Below are 22,784 nucleotides of genomic sequence, written 5' to 3'. Positions count from 1 at the left end.
TCCCTCCGGACCCGCTGACCGCCTGGCTCCCAAATCGAAGCGCTTTCATCGCTCAGCGAGCCCCGCGCCGCCGCGCCGTGCCGCCTCCCCCGCCGGAGGGACCCCGAGAGCGGCAGGGCAGGAGGGGCCGGGGCGGGGCCGAAGCGAGCGGCCGGGCTGGGCGCGCACCGGGAGAAGCAGCCGCCCGGGAGCTGGGCGCGTTCGGGTGCCCGCCTCGCTCCACGCCCGCCGGCGGCCGGAGTTTGCGCTCCTGGGGCTGGGGGCTAGGCTCGGCGGCGCGGCGCGGCGCGGCGCGGCGGGGCTCTGCCCGGCGCCCCAGGCTGCTCGCCCCGGGATGGGGGCTCCGCGCTGGGCGCGGCTCTGCCTGCTGCTCCTGGCGGCGGTAACGCTGTGGGTGCTCCTGTGTGGGCACGACCGAGACGCGCAGGCTCCCCCGAAGCCCAGGTAAGGCGAAGGCGGCGGCGGGGGGGTTGGAGCTCACAGCGGACGGGAAGAGACAGTTCCGGAGAACTTCTGGCTACAACATCGTGTCCTGCGGTAGGCAGCCGCGCAACACATGCTCTGCGGCGGGGCCGGGGCAGCGGACTTGCACGCAGAGCGAAGGACGGACAGACAGACACGCACACAGAGCAAAGAACACACACATGGAGCGAAGGGAGGACAGACAGATACGTATAATGAAGGACAGACACACACACACACACACAGCAAAGAACAGACAGACAGACACAGTGAAGGACAGACACAGCAAAGGAGTAAGGACACAGACACACACACAGGGAGCAAAGGACGGACAGATAGACACATATAGTGAAGGACAGACAGACACGCACACGGAGAGAAAGACAAGCACACACGGAGACAACAGAGTGGAAAACACCCCCTGGAGAGTGAGGCAGGCAGCAAAGGGCAGGAGAGAAGAGGGGCATTTTAATCTGGGCCTCAAGGGGCTGGGAGTAAAAGAAGACAGGGAATGTTAAGTGCATAGGGGTAAGCCAGGCTTCTGGCTGCCCCTAGCTTTCTGTCAAGCCTCGGGATGTTTTGGCCAAGGGCTGTGTAATGTGCTGCACAGAGGTCTCTCTCTGGGCCCAAACCTGCAAGGTGCGGAGAGCCCTGTATTTACATTGGTTTACATGCTCGAGCCCCACATGCACACAGCGCTAGAGCTTCAGCTGGTGTAAATCAGCATAGCTCCAGTGACCTAGCCTAGAGCTACACGGATTTACTTACCCCCGCTGCAGATCTGGACCCTGAACTTCAATGGGCTGAGGCTGATTCTTCCCAGCTGGAGATGCAGCCCTCTGAATTCAATAGAGCAGTGCTGATATACACCCGCTGGAGGCCTGGCTCCCAGCACTTTGAAGGTACCTATGGCACCTTGTGATCACTGACCTGCAGCGATTCCCAGCACTTGCAAAACTTCATGGACACCATTTCCTAATCTCCTGGGATCAGCCCTGCTCAGCTGCCAGGCCCTGAAAGGACCCTAGGAGGGTTCCATCCACTGCCAACCCAGATTGTGAAAATGTTGAAGTAGCTTGTAATGTAGTGGCCATGCATGTGGGAGGCGAGTTTCACTGCAGGGCATTTTGCTTCCAGGGGCATAATCCATCCTGCTTTGCTGGGAGGATCACATAGCTTGTGCAGTATTTGCACTTGCATTTACCTTTAGGAGCATTGCTCACCTCTGTACCACGCAGCCTTAGGTCAAGTAGATGGATGTAAAGAGCGTGGATGTAACAAGCAACTCAGGGTGATGGTTTTTACTGTATCAGCCTGCAAAGTGGGTCTGTGATTGGTACTGGTGCCCGCATCTTTCTGTGCTATATGTAAATACAGTAACAACAAGGAGTCCGATAGCACCTTAAAGACTAACAGATTTATTTGGGCATTTATTTGTTTTTGTGGATACAGTCTAACACGGTTACCCCCTGATGTAAAGACAGTGGGAATCACCCAGTTGTAGGGACTGGGGATTCATTTGGATATTACTGTGGATCTCAGACATGATCCACACCCTCCCTCCTTTCTAGCTGTCGTCTAGCAAAGCTTTGCTAAATTCTCCGTCCCTAATATGCATTTGTACTCCTGTGAATCCTTCTCCTGCTGGGAAGTGGCAGAGCTGGAAACCTCTTTACCTCTGCTGCTCTCTGCAGCCCTGTTTAAAGGTGAAGCAGCAGTGAACAAGTTGTGGGACAGCCATACACTTCCTGTGTCTGCACTGAACAACAACATCTAGTAATCAGGAGGGAAGAAGGAGAAAACTTGGCTCTCATATAGAGCTTTTCATCCTACAGAGTGCTGTAGAAAGTGTTATTGTCCCCATTTTATGGATGGGGAAACAGAGGCATAGCGAGGTGAAATGATTTGCCCAAGATCCCACATAGCAGGATCAGTGTCAGAGCTGGGAAGAGAAATCAAGACTCCTGATCCCCAGTCCATAGCCATAGCCATAGCCATAGCCACTGGACAAAGCTGCTTCCGGGAGGCAGTGGGGATGCTAAAAAGGAGGAATATATTAGTAAAATCAAAATCCTAATCCCAAAACAAGGTTCAAGTGCCAGCCTGGGTCATTAACCCCCATACATTCTAAACAAAACAGCAACACTTGTCACTCCATATTAAATCAAAAGCCCTAACCCTAAATCCAAACGATACAATCAGAGACATGGAACCAAATTCCTTATCTCTGTGCACTCCATTGGATTGTAATTACTTCCCTTGAATCATAAACCTAAGTCAATCTGTATCTGACCTCAAGGCCATTTCTATAACCAGGGCCTGTGTTGTGTTTGTTTGGTCTGTACAGCCAAGCGCCAGGCCCACAGAACTCAATCCCAGTTTAAAGCAGGCATGCTGTTCCTGCACTACCTACAAGATTGGGAGATGAGCTTGCTGCCTTGGTTCATTTTATAGGTAGCTGAATTTCACTGTTGTCTCATGTTTAGTGTGTAGTTTGGGACCCTTCCAGATAAGAGTGCTCCATACATGTAAGCCGTACCTATGTACATGCCCACTTCCACTCCATGAGTCTGATTCTCCAGTGCTTTTGCACAGCTGATCACACCTGTGCAAAGTGGATGTAAAATGCCACACTATCCAAATATGATGCTCCAGAGCTACGAGCATGAGCTGCTACTTCTTGAGCTCAAGCTCCTTGACTACTTGTTACAGTGCAATCCTCTGGCTTGGCACGGAGGGGGACCTGTAACACACACTCACTCACTCACCCATGGGTGACAGTTGCACAGGGTGTAAAGCAATGCAGAATCTCATATGCCAAAGTCCGTAGGATTTCATGGAACATAAAGGCCTGGCTCCTAATTTTCTTTCCAGATGATGTACTTAGAAATGTCCGGTGTTGGCAGGATGGGAATGATTAACCTTGTCATTAATTATTAGCACATAGGAAAAGATGGTTGACATTTCCATAGCTCCGTCTGCCCTTTTCCACCAGTATGATCCTGTAAGGGGTGGGCAGCCGTCGGAGGGAGTGCCACATCTCGCAGCAGGTGCTCAGCACTTTGCAGAGCAAGGCCTTTTTCAGAAGGCCCTGCTTCGGCTCCCTCTCCTATGGATTTGCTTAGCCCCTGAGTGTGCGCTTAAGGCAGCGGAGTTCCACTGCGGGCTCACAAGTGAGTTATCTACAGGGAATGCGATGGGGAAATGAGCCATTGGAAATACCATCTTTTTAGATTCTAGAGCTATTAAGACAACCCACCTGCACGCTTTGGGGACACTAAAGGGTCCCAGGAAGGGTTGCCAGCAGACACAAGGTCAGAGTAGTGCTTTGGTGCATCACGTGGTGACGTCATGACTTTTCAACGTGATGCCCTGACAGGGAATCTGGAGTGGCTGCAGCTCCTGGCAGGCCTTGCAATGCCCTGATGTTACTGCTTTAGGTCATGGCCTCGCTCCATGATCATTTAGCTCAGCAGAAATGTGCAAGGAAGTGACCTGCCGGCAGAGGTGTGCGTGCATGTGAGGCATCACATCACACAGGAAGGCACCCTGGCAATACAGGGCCTGAGGAGATCCTGGAATGCCTCAGGGTTTGACAAGCTCTGAATAAAATACATTGGGCTTGAGGCTGAGATTTTCAAACAAGCCTAAGGGAGTTAGGCCCCCAAATCCCACTGGAATTCAGTGAGAGTCAGGTTCCTAATTCCCTAGGCAGCCTCACTGCCCCTGCCAAACCTACTCTTCTTATTGGGGGCAGCATTTTAACAAACGGCTACTCCACCAGTAAATACCTCGAATTTAAAGTGGCCCAGAACCACCTGTCTTTCCAGGAATGCACCAGGGGCCTGATCCAAAGCCCACTGATGACAGTGGAAAGGCTCCCATTGACTTCAGTAGCCTTCGGCTTAGGCCCTGATTGAGTAACCCCTCCCGATGCTCTTGCAGCGAAGTGGGTGCGGTTCCTCGCCGGAGGGAGGGGGCAGGGTCTGTTCTAAGAATCAGGTCTTAGCTGGCATGTGGGAGGGCTCTGTTGCTCCAGCTAGAGATGAAGGACCCAGGTTCAGGATTGACCCACAGCTTTTGGGGTAGTAGCAACCCCAAGGGGGGGATGGGATGACTCCTTCCTAAGCTGCCACTTAGGGGTGTTTTAACACAGATGTTTTAACACTGCAGCCACCACCTCTTGCTAATCTGTCTTCCACTGTCCCTGCTGCAGGAATGCTAGGAATTAGGGGAGGGTTCAGTGGAAGGCAGAACAGATGGGAACAACCTTCCTTTGACGGGGTGGAAGTCCCTTGCAAAGCTGTGCCCCGGGCCTGGACAGAGAAGTCACTCACAAGTCAGCTTGAAGCTGGAGCGACTCCTGTCTGCAAAGCCCTTTGACAGTCATGACAACAGTTATTTACCTATGGAAGCCTATCAGGGGGAGGCGGGGGGGAGAGCCCATTAAAGGAGAAATAACTTTCTGGAGGGAGTGGGCCCCAGTTAAAATTGGGCCACAGCTCCTTGTGGCAGAGGGGCTGCAGGCCACCTGTAAATTCCCCTACACTCCAGGGAATTTCCCCCTACTGCAGGGAGCCTCTGCACCAGCCCTGGGTGCTGGAGTGTCCTGGAGCATGAACTGGTATGACTGGGGCAGGCCTGCACCTGGGCACTTCTGCACCCCTGCCATGGGCCATAGTGACCATTATGGGAGGGAGGGGGCATGCAAAGTAGGGCAGCTGGTAAAGGGTTGTTCTAAATAGCACTGGGGCCTGTACATGCCCTTGTGATCCCCTAAAAGGGCAGGCACAAGTTCTCTCTCCCTTGGTCCCTGCACTGGTGCCTGTGCAAGCAAAGGGATGAATTGGGCCCAGTGAGTTTAAACTGCTGGTTTGACACCATATAGTGCTTAATCACCACTGGGAATGCTTAGATCTCCCAGTGCCAGGAGCCTTAGAAAAATCGTAGGGGTGGGATTTCCAAAAACGATTGGCCTGACTCTGCTGCCATTGACATCAAGGCCAATGCTGAGTGCTTGCGAAAATCCTACACTAGGTAAGTAGAGGGAGAGAGACATGTGTTACTTGGTTTGTTGGCAGATTGCAAGTTTTTCCACCTGTTTTGATTTTTCCAACCTTTCTCCTGAAACATGTAAGTTTTTGATCAGAGATAGGCCCAGCCCAGGGCTCTTCAGCTTTGAGAACAGTCGACTGTAGATCTGATTCCAGCTCTGAATGTCACGACTCTGCTCCTCTGACTCTACTTTTTAGCTGATTGCATTTTGCAGTAGAGTCCCAGTCAGATGTACGTATATGCCTTAAGCCTTATTTTAGCAGGAATGGTCTGTACAGGATTTAAAGCTCTTTATAACTCCACAAACTGTAAGGTCCCTGGAATGCAATGTCTGGAGAGGGGAGGGGACGATCTTTCTTTTTAGTCAGGACCTTTCTTGGAGAAAGGGAACAAAATATTCTGTGCCACTCAATTGTTTCACAGACATATGCCTCAGAGATTCAGATCTTATCATCTCTGCAAACAAAGAGTCTGAGAAAGAAGGGTGGGGAGTCTCAGATAAACTAAATTCCCTTTCCCAGGCCTCCCAGACAATATCTGATCACAGTTTGGCAGGGTTGGGTAGACACACTATTTCTAAGCACGGGTGACTTGACTACCTGTGTCTGAAGGATCATTCGGAGACTGGGAGGGGACAGATCTTAGGAATGGTTGCAGTTCAAAGAAGAATCCCTGTGACTTCAATGGGACTTAAGTACATGCTTAAATGTAAGCGTATAACCTCCAGTGGACTGGCTGACAATACAGAACCTGAGGAAAGCCTTGCTGTTGGGCCCAACCTCTCTGTGGTCTCAGGGCATTGTCCCAGGAGCAGCTCGGGGGTGAGAACTTCAAAGCAGAGCAGAGCAGCTCTGGCTACCATCCCTGTGCTCCTATAACACAGGCAGGGATGACTGACAGGGGTTATCAGCCACTTTCTATAGAGCATGGGGAATTTTTAAAAAATTATGTTGGGTATTGGATACGGCTGTGGGGAGCTAGATGGATCACCCCCAGAAAGCACTGTGAATTTCTCTCCTTGCCCTTGGAGTCACAGTGGAGAGCTGGGCTCCCTCCAGAACCCATCGATGGTGCTCCGTCGATTGGCTAGCGGTGGACGCTGCAGCCGCTGGGGTCCTCATGTGCTTGATTAAAATACAACCAAGACCCACCTTGTGGTTTGCCGCTGCATATCCCGTTCAGCAAACAAAAACATACTGCTGCCAGCCCAAGACTTCCAAACTCATTCCACCAATGACCCCTGCTTTGATGGGCCCGCAGTGCTTGCACTTTGAGGAAGCATGGTACCAGTGAGCAGCCTGCTGTGTAAGGACAGCAGTGGCTGGACAGCTGCCCTGCACTTTAGCCTCTGAGCACCCTTTGCAATGGACACCTCACTATGAACAAACTATACAGGTATAATTTGGTTTCCCAGACAGTTTGGAAAGAGCAAACCTCTTTGGGCAGGGTAGATTTATTTAGTTTGCTTTCTGGATCACATACCCACACATGGGGAGCTGAGACTAGAACGCTTCCTGTAGCTCCAAAAGCTCTCTGCCTCTTCACAGCGAGCTCCCGTAGCTGCTACCAGTAGCAGGTCTCTTATCCTCTCTGTGCTTCAGCCACGAGGGGGATGGCATCAACTGAAGGCTCTGCATGAGCAAGGCCCTTCAATTCATGCTTAACTTTATATGGCATTGATTCAGGCATGGGCTTGAAGTGGATAGAGCCACTTTAACCCTGCTACGTGTTGTGACAGTTTCTAACCAGGATAACTAATTTTTGAGTGTTCAGACCTGTTCCTATGTGTCCTGAGGGACCCCTGCCCCTCCATGCTTGCCAGTAGCAGCTGCCATCTTGATGTGGTCACCAGCAGGTGACATCTTGGAGCTGACGGCATCCCCCACATCGGGTTGCTAGGCAGCGTCTTTGGCACCTGTTTCTCATCTGGTCCACATCACTGAATCGGAAAGAGTCCAGCACCATGAGTGTAAGTCCTGGTGCATGCCGCACAAAAGGCACCAGGGTATATCTGCCCTTCGAGTTGGGGAGCTGTTCTCAGTTCAAGGACGCGTACCCGGTGTAGCTCCAATCAAGCCAGCATGCTAAAAATAGAGCATAGCCACGGCCGCACCAGCAGTGAGAGAGGCTAGCTGTTCTGAGTGTGTTTGCAGGGTCTCGGACACGTACTCAGATACAGTTACTCAGGTTTGCTAGCCCTACTTGCCGGGACCGTGCTCTATTTTTAGATCAATCAGAGCTAGTACCAGTCTATCTCCTTGAACTGAAAATTATATGCTTGAAGTGCGGATGTAGTCGCAGTGCCTACACCTGGCCTGAAGCTGAGGCCTTGCCAGAGAGCCTGAGTACATCAGGAAAGGCCAAGCAGAGGAGTCAGGGGTGAGCTGTGTCTCAGAGGGGTGAGGCTTGAGGAAGAAGGTGGCAGGGGCTCAGGTTGGGTTTTCTCCAGTTTTTCCTGAAGGTGGCAAACTTTCTCTCAGGAATCTCCTTCCGTACAAGGGTGAACGTGCGCTGGGTCAGCCAAAAATATCCTGAGCCTGTAGTGGGTCTGGAATGGGCAGACCAAAGCCCTGTAATGTCATAAACCAGGGGTGGCCAACCTGTGGCTCTGGAGCCGCATGCAGCTCTTCATGGGTTAATATGCGGCTCCTTGCATAGGTGCTGACGCTGGGGCTGGAGCTATAGATGCTAACTTTCCAATGTGCCAGGGAGTGCTCAACCCCCTGCTCTGCCATGCCCTCGCTCTTCCCCCCTCCCCACCAGAGCCTCCTGCATACCGTGGAACAGCTGATTGCAGGAGACATGGGGAGGGAGTGGTAGGCACTGATTGGTGGGGCTGCTGGCGGGCAGACGGCGCTGCAGGTTGGAGTTGGGGGGAGCTGATGGGCTGCTGACGTATTACTGTGGCTCTTTGGCAATGTACATGGGTAAATTCTGGCTCCTTCTCAGGCTCAGGTTGGCCGCCTGTGTCATAAACTAATCTTCACCACTGGACGATGAGAGACCCAGAGCTCCTCAGAGGCCACTGCTAGAGCACCCCTACTTGGGACCTCATCTCAATCTCTCCTCCACCCTAGCCTCCCCTGTAGCTTATCAGAAGTCTTGTTTTTTCCCTTCCTCCCACCATGTACCAGCCTGTTTGCATAGCCCCTTCCATTCTCTCCAGTCTCTGTTCAGCAATCCAGAGTCCTTCAGAATGTGTAAATATGCACATAGGGAGTTAGAAAGAGCAGGCTAGTATGTGGGACAAGAAATCTTTATGAAAAGGGGTTACTGTCTATGTACAAGGGCTACCTTTCAAATCCAAACCTCCACTCTGTGTCATTTTCTCCTCCCGAAATACCCAAAGCGGTAGATTGTTCTCTGCTGCCCACTTTGCAAACCTGCAACCCGTGTCTGCCAGCTATGGACATCTTCCACCTCCCTGAAAGCATCACAATCATTTCATTGCTGCTTCAGGTCTGCAGAAGTGCTGAGAACTTCAGCTAAAAGGGGGCTGCAGTCCTCAACCCCTGCCAGGCATACTGGGGAAAAAGGCAACTCACCGTTACCTTATTTGTTAGGGAGTCAGAAACGCCTGCTGAACTGCCAGGTATCAAGCGAAACACAGGTCCACCATTAGTTTATTCAGATGACAGTAGTGTCTGCAGGCCTCATTGTGCAAAGTGCTGTGTGAATACACAGTTAGACACCATCCCTGCCCTGAAGAGTTCACAATGTAATTAGACAACGCAGGGGGAGGGGGAGAAAGAGAAAGAAAGTTGCCCTCGTCAAACGGCAGGTTAGCAGCAGAGCTGGGACTAGAACTCACCCCTCCTTCCCTCCAATTCAGAGCCATTCAGGCCAGCTGTACCAGACCAATCAGCAGATCATCTAGTCTGACCTCCTGTATAGCACAGGCCAGAGAACTCCCCCAAAGTAATTCCTAGAGCACAACCATCTGTTGTGAGCCCACTGGAACATCAGTGAAAAGTAGCAGCTCAGAGGGTGGCGTTGGGGGAGCCAGAGGGAAACAGCTAAGCTGGTAAAAAGACAAGAATTAGCCATGTTCCTCGTGGCTGGCTGAGACCAGGTTCGCTGAGATTCAGCCCAGAAAGAAACTCAAACTGCAGACGAAGCAGATTTCTTTGAAGGGGGAGACAGGAGAAAAGGGCGGGGAAAGGACTCTGTTGGCAATGCTGGTAAGATCTATGTTTGTGCTGCTCAGAAATTAGCATCTTTGCTTCCTCACCAACTGGAGCATTGGTTAAAGGAAAACATGCACTTGGTTTGATCAGCAGTTGAATCAGAAGTTTTCCCAGCCTGAAACAGCGCCTAGATATCACAGGAGATAGACAGCCTGTATAGTATATTAGAAAACAAAGAGGGATTTCACTCCGAGGAGGAGGCCACTGCGAAAGTGACATCCTTCGTGACACTACAGGCAACCCTCTCATTACAGTGTTTAAGGAGGACCCCTTAGCAGGCCAAAAGCAGGGGGCCACATCCCTTTGCTCCCCAGTGGTTGCAGCTGTGCATTCAGCCCTGTTTGGCACACAAGAACCCACCCCAGGTCTCACGGTAAGTAGGCAGAGGGCACTGGGGAATGGTGTACATCCTGGGAACCTGGTGGAGCTATCTGGAAACCCAATCCCGGAGCGAGCTCTGGCATTTTTCATACAGAAACCTAGGAAGAAGGGCCAGGAGGCAGGCTACATTATCCGCCTGCCTCTACCTGTCCCAGGCTCCTCAGACAATGTCTCTAACAGCATGTTCTTGTCTCGTCCACAGTAAGGCATTTTAATATAGGCACCTCATGATACGCATCCCCTCCCCAGCTGGCCCCCTTCGTCCAGAACAGAGACTGCCACGGGAGTCGCTTTGAAGTGAACCTTCTGTTTGCTGATGAATAGGAACCTCTTCTCCCCTTTCTTAGGGGTCCCAGCTGGCAGGCTGGGATGTGGAGCTGCTGTAAACTTATCTCTCCTGCCTCTGAAAGTACAAGTACGCAGGTGGCGTGCAGCCTCGGGAAGGCAAGCTCTCATCCACTAGATCCATCGCTCTCTTGCACACAGCACACACAATCTGAGCACCTGGTACTGTAAGCCCTCCGATTTCCTACGAAGAGGTTTCAGGATGAGGGCGATTTTCCATGGAAGTCAAAGCAGTTGCTCAGAGCAGTCTGGGCATTACCCCAACTCTGTTGCACAGCCTTGATCAGCTTTGAGGCTTAGTTTGTTTTGAAGGTGATCCTGATATACTGACAGCTGTCATTGTGGACAGAGTGGTGGAGATGGAGCGGTTGGGAGAGCATATGCCCTTTGCTCCTCCTATCAAAGGTCTGTGGTTCTTTCTTAGCAGCAGCTATGTACCAACACCCTGCGGGACCCATGCAATCTGTCTAGCTGGAGCCTGCAGAACAGCAGCCTAGATTCAGCCTTTGGAATTCATTCTCACAGGGAGTCAGCGAGTCACATACGTAGGCTCCATTTTGAAAAGGTCTGGGAGGCTTGATGAGTAGATCTGCAACCTGAGCGTGTGGTACAGATGGTTAACTGTTGTGCTTCCAGGGTAGGAATCCTCCCAAATGGCACAGCATTGCACAGTTGCCCAAGTGTGTTTTTTATCTCCATCGGAAACATGAGGAATTGGCCAGTGGCGGGAACTGGCTGCTGGATTCCGTGGGCTGATGTGCAGACGTGTCATAGCTAATCCTGAGTTGTTCTGATCACTCCCAAGAGAGGCTTAAGGAAGAAAAAGATACTGGAGAGGCTGAGAAGTTCAATTTGGAGGCTGTCCACACCAAGGCCTAGTTTCAGCCCATTATAGATGTAGGAGCCAGCCATGGATTTCAATATTGGATCTGACTGAACTCTTCCCACTTTTGAGTGTGTTTCTATCCAGGGATTTGGCCTGGGCCTTTCTTTGGTTTGTTTATTTAAAAAAAAAACTCAACAGGAACATGAGTCTTTTTCAACTTGCAAAGGAGTAAAGAAAATAATCCAGTAGGCCGGGAGCTGGTGACTAAAAGAGACTATTGTTTGCAGAGAAATTCTCCTTGCTCAGAGAGGGCAGCCCCAGTGAGCAGGTGACAACTGGCTTCCTGCCATAAAGTGATCTACTGACGGGTGACCTCTCACCCCAAGGGGAACAGTAGGTAGTTTAAAGAAAGGAACCCCAAGGCTGCACCCTCCCCTCAGTGACCTCCCATTCTGCTCTGGGTCGTGTTACCATGGTGACTTTGGGAGCCATGTTAAGTCAGAGGGCTGGTGTGGAGGGCCAGAACTATCCAAGCTTGGATCTCCTGGTGCCATGCCAGGAAGCATATGTTTCTGGAAGGGGGTGGGATTCCTTTCGGCAAATGTGAATAAACCCAATTTTCCCCGTGTGGTTCTTCTGGACTGAAAATCACTGCCGTGAGCACTGTTGTTCCAAAGAGACTGGATATCCAACCTACGCAGGTGGTGTCGGAGAGAAGGCTTTGGATTCTTTGACCATGGGATGGTGTTCCAAGAAGGAGGAGTGCTAGGCAGAGACGGGCTCCACCTAACGAAGAGAGGGAAGAGCATCTTCGCAAGCAGGCTGGCTAACCTAGTGAGGAGGGCTTTAAACTAGGTTCACCGGGGGAAGGAGACCAAAGCCCTGAGGTAAGTGGGGAAGTGGGATACCGGGAGGAAGCACGAGCAGGAGCGCGCGAGAGGGCAGGGGTCCTGCCTCATACTGAGAAAGAGAGACGATCAGCGAGTTATGTGCCTATACACAAATGCAAGAAGCCTGGGAAACAAGCAGGGAGAACTGGAAGTCCTGGCACAGTCAAGGAATTATGATGTGATTGGAATAACAGAGACTTGGTGGGATAACTCACATGACTGGAGTGCTGTCATGGATGGGTATAAACTGTTCAGGAAGGACAGGCAGGGCAGAAAAGGTGAGGGAGTTGCACTGTATGTAAGGGAGCAGTATGACTGCTCAGAGCGCAAGTATGAAACTGCAGAAAAACCTGAGTGTCTCAGGATTAAGTTTAGAAGTGTGAGCAACAAGGATGATGTCGTGGTGGGAGTCTGCTATAGACCACCGGACCAGGGGGATGAGGTGGACGAGGCTTTCTTCCGGCAACTCACGGAAGTTACTAGATCGCAGGCCCTGGTTCTCATGGGAGACTTCAATCACCCTTATATCTGCTGGGAGAGCAATACAGCGGTGCACAGACAATCCAGGAAGTTTTTGGAAAGTGTAGGGGACAATTTCCTGGTGCAAGTGCTGGAGGAACCAACTAGGGGCAGAGCTCTTCTTGACCTGCTGCTCACAAACCGGGAAGAATTAGTAGGGGAAGCAAAAGTGGATGGGAACCTGGGAGGCAGTGACCATGAGATGGTCGAGTTCAGGATCCTGACACAGGGAAGAAAGGAGAGCAGCAGAATACGGACCCTGGACTTCAGAAAAGCAGACTTTGACTCCCTCAGGGAACTGATGGGCAGGATCCCCTGGGAGAATAACATGAGGGGGAAAGGAGTCCAGGAGAGCTGGCTGTATTTTAAAGAATCCTTATTGAGGTTACAGGGACAAACTATCCTGATGTGTAGAAAGAATAGTAAATATGGCAGGCGACCAGCTTGGCTTAACAGTGAAATCCTTGCTGATCTTGAACACAAAAAAAGAAGCTTACAAGAAGTGGAAGATTGGACAAATGACCAGGGAAGAGTATAAAAATATTGCTCAGGGATGCAGGAGAGAAATCAGGAAGGCCAAATCACAACTGGAGTTGCAGCTAGCAAGAGATGTTAAGAGTAACAAGAAGGGTTTCTTCAGGTATGTTAGCAACAAGAAGAAAGTCAAGGAAAGTGTGGGCCCCTTACTGAATGAGGGAGGCAACCTAATGACAGAGGATGTGGAAAAAGCTAATGTACTCAATGCTTTTTTTGCCTCTGTCTTCACAAATAAGGTCAGCTCCCAGACTGCTGCACTGGGCAGCACAGCATGGGGAGGAGGTGACCAGCCCTCTGTGGAGAAAGAAGTGGTTCGGGACTATTTAGAAAAGCTGGACGAGCACAAGTCCATGGGGCTGGATGCGCTGCATCCGAGAGTGCTAAAGGAGTTGGCGGATGTGATTGCAGAGCCATTGGCCATTATCTTTGAAAACTCATGGCGATCCGGGGAAGTCCCGGACGACTGGAAAAAGGCTAATGTAGTGCCCATCTTTAAAAAAGGGAAGAAGGAGGATCCTGGGAACTACAGACCAGTCAGCCTCACCTCAGTCCCTGGAAAAATCATGGAGCAAGTCCTCAAGGAATCAATTCTGAAGCACTTAGAGGAGAGGAGAGTGATCAGGAACAGTCAGCATGGATTCACCAAGGGCAAGTCATGCCTGACTAATCTAATTGCCTTCTATGACGAGATAACTGGCTCTGTGGATGAGGGGAAAGCGGTGGACGTGTTGTTCCTTGACTTTAGTAAAGCTTTTGATACGGTCTCCCATAGTATTCTTGCCAGCAAGTTAAAGAAACATGGGCTGGATGAATGGACTATAAGGTGGATAGAAAGTTGGCTAGATTGTCGGGCTCAACGGGTAGTGATCAATGGCTCCATGTATAGTTGGCAGCCGGTATCAAGTGGAGTGCCCCAAGGGTCGGTCCTCAGGCCGGTTTTGTTCAATATCTTCATAAATGATCTGGAGGATGGTGTGGATTGCACCCTCAGCAAGTTTGCAGATGACACTAAACTGGGAGGAGAGGTAGATACACTGGAGGGTAGGGATAGGATACAGAGGGACCTAGACATATTAGAGGATTGGGCCAAAAGGAATCTGATGAGGTTCAACAAGGACAAGTGCAGAGTCCTGCACTTAGGACGGAAGAATCCAATGCACCGCTACAGACTAGGGACCGAATGGCTCGGCAGCAGTTTTGCAGAAAAGGACCTAAGGGTTACAGTGGACGAGAAGCTGGATATGAATCAACAGTGTGCCCTTGTTGCCAAGAAGGCCAATGGCATTTTGGGATGTATAGGTAGGGGCATTGCCAGCAAATGGAGGGACGTGATCGTTCCCCTCTATTCGACATTGGTGAGGCCTCATCTGGAGTACTGTGTCCAGTTTTGGGCCCCACACTACAAGAAGGATGTGGAAAAATTGGAAAGAGTCCAGCGGAGGGCAACAAAAATGATTAGGGGATTGGAACACATGACTTATGAGGAGAGGCTGAGGGAACTGGGGATGTTTAGTCTGCGGAAGAGAAGAATGAGGGGGGATTTGATAGCTGCTTTCAACTACCTGAAAGGGAGTTCCAAAGAGGATGGATCTAGACTGTTCTCAGTGGTAGCTGATGACAGAACAAGGAGTAGTGGTCTCAAGTTGCAGTGGGGGAGGTTTAGGTTGGATATTAGGAAAAGCTTTTTCACTAGGAGGGTGGTGAAACACTGGAATGTGTTACCTAGGGAGGTGGTGGAATCTCCTTCCTTAGATATTTTTAAGGTCAGGCTTGACAAAGCCCTGGCTGGGATGATTTAGGTGGGGATTGGTCCTGCTTTGAGCAGGGGATTGGACTAGATGACCTCCTGAGGTCCCTTCCAACCCTGATATTCTATGAACTTGTAGGGGGCGCCACTTCCACCTGTTGCTGCTGCCCCTTCTCAGTGGGGCTGAGTCAGGGAGATAATCCCTCACCACTCCCCTCACCTTTCAGGCCTGAGGACAGAATGAAGGGATAGAAAGGAGGGCCTAGGAAAGTCAGACTTCCAGCTCACTGCACCCAGCTGCTGGCATGGAGCTTCCATTTCACTGCCACACATCTCTCCAGAGCACAGGGGCAGATTTGGATCTGCATTTACTGTTGACTTTAGTCACTGCTTCTTTGAACTCCAGGGCAATGGCATCTCGACCCACCTGGCAGTGAGCCCATTGCCCTTTGTGCATGCACAGAATAACAGAGACTTCTAGTGGGCTAAATCCTGAGCGGGTGAGAGCACGTTCCACTCCCGCGGGCTTCAGTGGGAGCTATGAGTCCTCAGCACCTCCCTGGGTTTAGCATGATGACTTCAATGGAAGGGGCCCAGCCTCTCACAGGATCAGGGTCCCAGGTCGTAAGCAACTTGGTGCAGAGACCACAAACAAGCCTCACTAACATCCCAAGCCGGGGCTTGAACCCAGGTCTTCAGGGCCCTTGTCTAAGCTGGGAATTGGTCTGGCACCAGTTCCATTGCTAGCACAGATAGAGCAGCAAGAGCGCTAGTGCAGCCCAGGAGCTGGCATCTTACCGTTCTGTCATCTAGAATCTAGACCTGCTCAGAACATGGTTAATGCCACGATGCTAAATACACAGGAGCCCTGTCTACACTACAGCTGCACTGGTGGTAATTACGGATCTTAAATTTGCCAGTGTAGATGCAGCCGGGGATGCAGGGCCGGAGCAAAGCTGCATGTCTGAGCCCCACTCAGGCCCGTTACTGTGCCTTTGAGGGTCAATGAAACGCCAGGAGGCCCATTTCTCTCACTGCTCCTGGCAGAGCATATTGAGGGAACACCAGGGGCTTCTCTGCTGGTTAGCACTGGCTAAGGCCAGATTAACCCCACCCCACCCTGGGCTGGTTGTGTGCCCTTTGGGGGCTGGGTTGTCTCTCATTCCCTGCATCGCTGCCTTGATGGGCCACAGTTAATGTTTAAACAGGGACATTTTTTGCTGAATGATAAATACCAGTCACGAAGCTGGCTCGCTGAATCCCAGCCTAAAACGCCTTGCCTTTCCTCAGCCTCTGACTCCAAACACCATGACCTCATCTTCCTGAACCTCCTCTTCAGACTCACCCCCAGCAGACACAGCCATGGGCAAAGGCAGGACACTGTCCTAGCCCACTTGCTTCTGTTCTCAGCTACCTAAAAAGACAGAAAAACCTAGACTGGTTCTCTGCAATTGTGGCCTCTCTTTTTAAGGGGGCGTTTCTGCTTGTGAAGGGTGCCAGCCATGAAAGCTGAGGTTTGCTGTTTGCCCACAGGACAGTTACAGCATGGGCAGCAGCGGTACAAGCTTCCCCTGTGCCACACTGTCAGTGCCCCTGCGTGGGGGGACCCCACTAGGGGCAGGAGGGGAGTTCAGTTTCCATTGGCCGCTTAGCCTCTCTTCTGAGAATGCCCACTTTGGGCAGATTGAATGGGTAGTTTCTCAGATGTGGACATGTGCCCGCTAGGAACTCTTCTGAGACCCACCCACTCATTTCGTGTGGGCCGTGAAATAGCCATCAGATGCCAATGACTACAGCTGGTCGGAAATTGCCTAATAGAACAGTTTTATCGGAATATGCTGATTGGACAAAGATCAAACTGTTTCCTGGGAATGTACCAATTTGGTCTAATGTTTCCTGGGAAGTTATCAAAATGTGTTTTGTTTGTGCTGTTTTGACTTTGATATCATATTAAAAGAAGCATTTTGATAAGATCGGAGTGAAATATTTTCAGAATATTTCATTTTGCAAAAAGTTCTTCGAGAGACTTTTTGTCCAAGATCGGGACAAAACCAAGTTTTGGAATCTTGGAGTTTCCCCTACGATGGAAATTCCAAATTTTAACCAGCTCTACTAAGGACTTACTCCCGGAGGTGAATGGCTCCTTAGGAACCTGCAGGATGGTCCAGTGTCCCCACTTTTTCCAATAAAACAATCAAATCTGACCCCTTGAATTTCCCAGATTGCCCCAACTTCCATCATTGGTCTCATCAATTTGATATTAGTTAATGTTGGTGAAGTGCTGGAGACATAAAAGGTGCTAAATGCTCGGCTAATGGTGTAAAATACTATACACCTTTCATGCTCTTCTGGCATGCCTGGAGTTCCTCACTTGGGTGTATTGTACAGTGCTATAGGATAGCCTGGTTCCCTGCATGTCTCATCTCTTAGAAGATGTACATGTCACAATGGGCAAAACTGTTGAGGGCCCAACACTGAAGAGGGAAAACCCCTGGTTTGATGTAGCACCCAAGTCACAGGGAGCCTGTCCAAGCCAGTGGCCCCTGAATTTTCCATAGGGCCCCCCAGGTTTTGCAAGTCTAGTGCCCCTCTACCTGAAACAGACACTGTTGGGGTTGTTCAGGCCCTTACCTTTTGGCCCATCCAGGCCATGTTCAGATGTATCAGATCTCAGGTTGTCTCATGAATCCGGTTGTTACACGACTGGTCTATGCTGCTGCTGGTACTCCTGTGCTCAATTGTTCTCACTTGAAGGGGACAGGGGAGGCCTGATAAACACGGGAGGTGATGGCTTGACTGCACCTTCCCCCCTGAGGCTCTCTCTGTGTGGTCTGTTCTAGCCTGCTGCAGCAAGAGTCGCTGCTGTTGGTGCCTGGAGGGATGTCCCGACATGCTGGGAACCATGACCTGAGCAGAGAAAGCAGCATGGTCAGGTGAGTAGTGCTGGGGTAAGGAGGAAATTAGTTGCCATCTCTCATGGTTTTTTCCCTGCCGATTGTTCTCATTGGAGGGACAGGGGGGTTACTGTGGCCTCCTAGACAGGGGAAGGTTCCATCAGCATCAGACCGCTGGGTTTTGTTGTTTTCCTTCCCAGGTGAAGGTTATGCAAGGGGAAGGCACTGGGCTGACAGCTCTGCACAGCAAAGCCCTCTAGGTATCCCCAGACCAGGCAGCAACAGGACCAGCTTCTACCTTGTCTTGCCAATGCCCCTCAACCCAGCCCTCGAAGGCCCATCTGTAGGATGGGATGGAAGTTTAGTCCCCTGCCTCTGTGCTGAGACTGCCAGCCAGGGGCTTGCTTATTCCCAACTGCTTTCCCGTGATTGGACTGGAAGGAGGCCAGCACCTCAGCTCACAAGGGACCCCAGGCACCTGCCAGATGGTGACAGCCTTCCGTGCTATCTGGACGGGAACTGGCCACCGCGTGGTTTATTTCTTTCCATTCATCTAACTCCTTGGTGAGAGGGAAAGGGCTGCTCTTCCCCCAGGCTGTGCTGCCCATCACACCTTCACCCCTCCCCCCTGGTGCATTGACCTCCAGGAGAGAGCCCGCACCAGGCCTGTACATTACCGATGCCCCACAGAGTTTTCAGCCTAAATGGATAGGGGCTGTCACCCCCAAGTTACAGCGGGAACCGGGGCAGAGAACAATTAAGGGACTTGCCCACAGTAATGGGGGGCAGTCGGCCGAGGCAGTAACAAAATCCATAACTCCTGAGTGCCTGTGCAGAGCACGCTCACTATCCCCCCCTTGTGCCAGGCCACAGTGTGGCAGGGGTTTTTTACTGTCATACCCCTTGTTGCTGGGCAGATTCCATGGCTCAGCCCTCCAGCCAGGTCCCCTTTCCATTTCTGGCCCTTTCCAGGGGTAAGAGAAAAGTCCAAACAAAACAAACCCAGAGTCTCCAGGCCATGATGCCCAGCCTTCCGTCCCCATCTGGGACTCCTCGTGCCGAGGCTTGTACTTCCCTCTCTTGTTTGGGGAGGGAACCCAGCCTACCCGCTCCTCTGGGTTCCAGCCCAGGGACCCGCGTGGGGCAGCTAAACGCTGCTCTTTATAATCCCTCACCGCTACTCTTGCCTTTGCCTTGTTTGTCAGCCTCTCTCACGAGGCTGCAGACTCCACTGCCCCTGCTCTGTCTGTAGTTCAGTTTCCTCATGTGGCTTCTTCCCAGCCATCCGCTGAGATGCTCCCTCAAGTCCGCTCCCTGGCAGCTGGGTTATGCCTCAGGCATTTAATAGCTCTCCCCTTAGCTCTTCTCCTAGAGCTAGGTTCTCATTCAAGCCAGCTGTAGGTCCTCAGCCGGCTTCTCCTTCAGTTGTCCCTTTCCCCCCTCATCTGCCCTTTCACCTTTATGTGTGTGTGTGGGGGGGTGGGGGGTGGAATGGCTCCAGCTAATGCCTCATCTGCCCCCGCTATGCGGGAGGCAGCAGAATATATGCTGGTCCCCTTCCCAAAGCTCATCCCAATTGGCTGGGAGGGAGAGGAGCCTTGTCTCACCCACTCTGCAAGGCTCCTGGTCCCAGGCCCTTAAAGAAACAATAACAAGTTTGCCCCCCAGACACTACTTATTCCTGGGACTCCGTCCCCCTATGTCTCCTATTCCTAGGTCTCTGCATACATCTGCCTGGTGGCCAAAAGCTTAAAGGGCCATGCCATGGGACAGAGGTGGACTGCCATCACAGTGTCAGTCTAGTGCCTTAACCTAGTGCTTAATTTGTGCCTGGGCTTGCCACATCAGTTATGAAAAAAAAACAAAAAAAAAACAATGGCTTGAGCCCCAGCGCCTCTTTCATTACAAATTAAGCACTGTCTTAACCACAGGACCAATCTTCTTCCTTATTGACTGAAAATGGAGTCACAAGGGTTCAGCACCTCTGAATTGCTGGGCATCTCAAACTGGGCTCCCAAAACCCAAGGCGTGCAAAAATAGTGCACAGATTTGAACGCTTAGAGCAAAGTGACTAGCTCAAGGTCACACACTGACCCAGTATTGCAATTGGGACTAAACCCCAGGTCTCCTGACTCCCAGCCCCCGATGCACTAACCATTAGACCATCAGGAATCCCAGTAAGAGGGATAGGAAGAGCTACAGCAGAAGCTGTTGGATCTTCTTATGATTTCCCCGCACATGAAAGAGAAATGCACACAAGTGAAATTCAGTGCAAAAGGAATATTTAGCTCTTCTCTTCTTTTTTTCCAGAGGGAAGCCATCTAAATATTCTTCTGAGCCTGGCAAGGCTAAACCCACCAAGGAACAGGTAATAAGCATATGCTTAACGCTGTCATTCTCATCACTTTGTCCTTGTCTTTCCAAAGTTTTTAGTCAGTTTGGGGTCTGGGAAAAGAAAGGAAGGGAAAATGTTCTCTGAAAATAAGGTCTGTTTATTTGAAAGGTATTGGACTTACTCACTCACACGCACTCACCCACACACCCCATGGCACTTCTCCTAAGAGACTGAGTCATCCTAGATTTGCAGGAAGGATAGGCAATTCTGAAAAGGTTGGAGGTTTGGTTTAGAGAAGCAGACAGAGTTTCAACCACTCATTAGCTCTCTCCAGACCTCCTGGGCCTGCCAAACTGGATTGGGACTCTCAAGAGACAGGCATTTGCTTTTGGATGCCAACGACTTTTCTCACGACATGTTTGTGCCTGGGCACCCAGCTCTGGGTGGAACCCAAGGAAGCGAGAACATGAAAGATACTAATGAAAAAGCAAGCCAAACTCTTCTGAACCTCAGAAGAGCTGCAGTATGGGGTGAAGGTGAGGGAACCTCTTCTTTAATCCAAACAGCTATACCAGTGACAGCCTGCGTGGTGGCACTGGACTAGTGCAGGAGTTGAATGTGAGCTGTATTATGTTTTGCCCTGGATGTGACTGGCAAGGAGCTGGCCTTCTCTGCACCTTCCCAGTGAAAATAAATAAGCAAGAAGTCATAGCTGGTGGGTGGAAGAGGAGGAGCGTTAAGCAGCACGTGTGGGGGTGCTAAGCCCGGGTCTGTACTGTCCATACCAGCCAAACTATGGTAGAACAGTGGTGGAACATCTGTGTTCTACCAAGGCAGGAGCTTGCTCCAGTACCATTTGAAGTCAGTGGGAGTCGGATCTGGTCCACAGTGCCTAGTCCTGCAGCTCTTGCTTACCATTGGGCCCACTCTTGTTCTACCCGTCTCCACTGGCTTGCCAAGCTGTGGCAAAACCCCATTTAGAATTCTGCTTTCGCATGGCTTTCACACTGGCTTGCCTGGCCACTGTAGATGGGATCTGTCTAGTGCTCAGCTCCTCAACCCTGTATTCATGCTTTCCATGGACATGCTTGGTCTGGCTACGACTTCAAGCTTTAAAACCAGCCAAGGAAAGTACATTTGAGCTGTGATGAGGAATCATTAATAAGGTATTGGAAGCCTCTTAACACAGAATAAGTCTGTGGAGGAGACAATACTGCTACTGTTTATAGAGCACTCTTCATCTCTAAGTGATTTGTGAGCTTTGATTAACTGATTCTACCAACACCCCTTGTGAATTGGGTATCACCATGCTTCTTTTACAGATGGGGAAACTGAGGCAGAGAGCAGGGAAGTGACTTGCCGACGGTCACACAGCAGGTCAGTGGCAGAGCCAGGGACAGGATCTAGGAGTTCCCACCTCACAGTCCTATGCTCAGACCAATATGTATAGAAGCTCCTTGGGGCAGGGTCCATCCTTTTGTTCTGTGTTTGTACAGCACCTAGTACAATGGGACCCTCCTGGTCCATGATTAGGGCTCACAATAATAACGAATAATTCAAACAGCTGCAGGTGCTGAAGAGAAATACAAAAACTTCCCTGTGGGGTTAGCAGATGTCTATAGGTGAGTGCATCCCTTTCACACCTTCCTGGCACCTGGTAAGGAATGGAGGTGATAAGGAGAAGTGTGGGATGATTTCAAGACCGAAATGTGGTTCATTCTTCTTTCAGGCCAGCTCATGCCCCCAGTCACTGACGTCAAAAGTGAAAGCGGACCCCAGGTTTGGGAAGCTCTTTCGATTCCACATCCCAGTGCTGATGTGGGCGCGGCACGTCACCCAGGAGACCCGGAACAGACTGAAGGAGCGCAGCGTCCCATATGGCTGGCAGGGCTTGTCCGACACAGGTAATGGGAGTGATGGTGCACTGCAAACCCCTTTGTGACATGCCAGACGCCCCATTCCTGGTCCCAGGAACAGTCTACCCAGCAGCCATCTGAGGGGGACAACAGTCCCTTGCGGCCAACCGAGGCTGGGACTGGTACCTCCATTGTGTTGGGTCCATTATAAATACAATAGGCTGGATAAAAGAACGAAAGAAAGTGATGTAGAGATGGAAGATTATGGATCTCATCACCAGTTCTCTTAGGCGTCTGTCCCCTGCTTTCCATCTATAATTCCTAGCTCAGTTCTAGTTGTGTCAGCATAACCCTATATCCCAGTGCTGCCCCTGCAAGCTTCCTAGCAGAAGCCCATATCACAGAAGCCTCCAAACTAATGAGCTCTGACTGGCAGAGAGGCCAAGGAGTGAACGGGCCATGGAGCGTGAGCTCCCTGCTCACTTCGAGGAGTGGCTCCTGCTGTGGAGACACATGGGCAGGGAAGCTGCCCATGCTGCAGCTTTTGGGAGAACTGCTCCTCGAGCATTGGGACAGGCACCTTCCACCAGCACTTGCTTCCTGTTTCGAGTTAGGTGGCTATGTGGGATGGGAGGAGGGGGTGGGGCAGCTGGGGTGTGGGGGAGCAGGCCAGCTGGGGTCGGCAAGCGGGATGGGTGGGGAGCAGGGCAGCTGGAGTAGATGAGTGGGATGGGGGAGGGGAGCAGGGCA

At 51.1% G+C, this 22,784-nt stretch overlaps 1 protein-coding gene across 1 annotated transcript in view; it reads left to right on the top strand.

Annotated features, from left to right (window-relative positions):
* The window catches only part of ST6GALNAC2 (ST6 N-acetylgalactosaminide alpha-2,6-sialyltransferase 2), a 28,386-nt gene continuing 5,602 nt past the window's right edge, over positions 1-22,784 (top strand). Inside the window, exons 1-5 of the mRNA XM_043528360.1 lie at positions 1-267; positions 306-444; positions 17,790-17,882; positions 20,154-20,211; positions 21,908-22,082. Of these exons, the coding sequence (XP_043384295.1) occupies positions 335-444; positions 17,790-17,882; positions 20,154-20,211; positions 21,908-22,082 (436 nt within the window). The 5' untranslated portion in view covers positions 1-267; positions 306-334. The remainder of the gene's footprint in view (positions 268-305; positions 445-17,789; positions 17,883-20,153; positions 20,212-21,907; positions 22,083-22,784) is intronic.

This window comes from Chelonia mydas, chromosome 14 (genome assembly GCF_015237465.2).
Source record: "Chelonia mydas isolate rCheMyd1 chromosome 14, rCheMyd1.pri.v2, whole genome shotgun sequence".
In the NCBI taxonomy this organism is placed as follows: Eukaryota; Metazoa; Chordata; order Testudines; family Cheloniidae; genus Chelonia; species Chelonia mydas.
The sequence above is the reverse complement of the archived record's forward strand: the minus strand, read 5'-3'. Positions and strand labels throughout refer to the sequence as shown.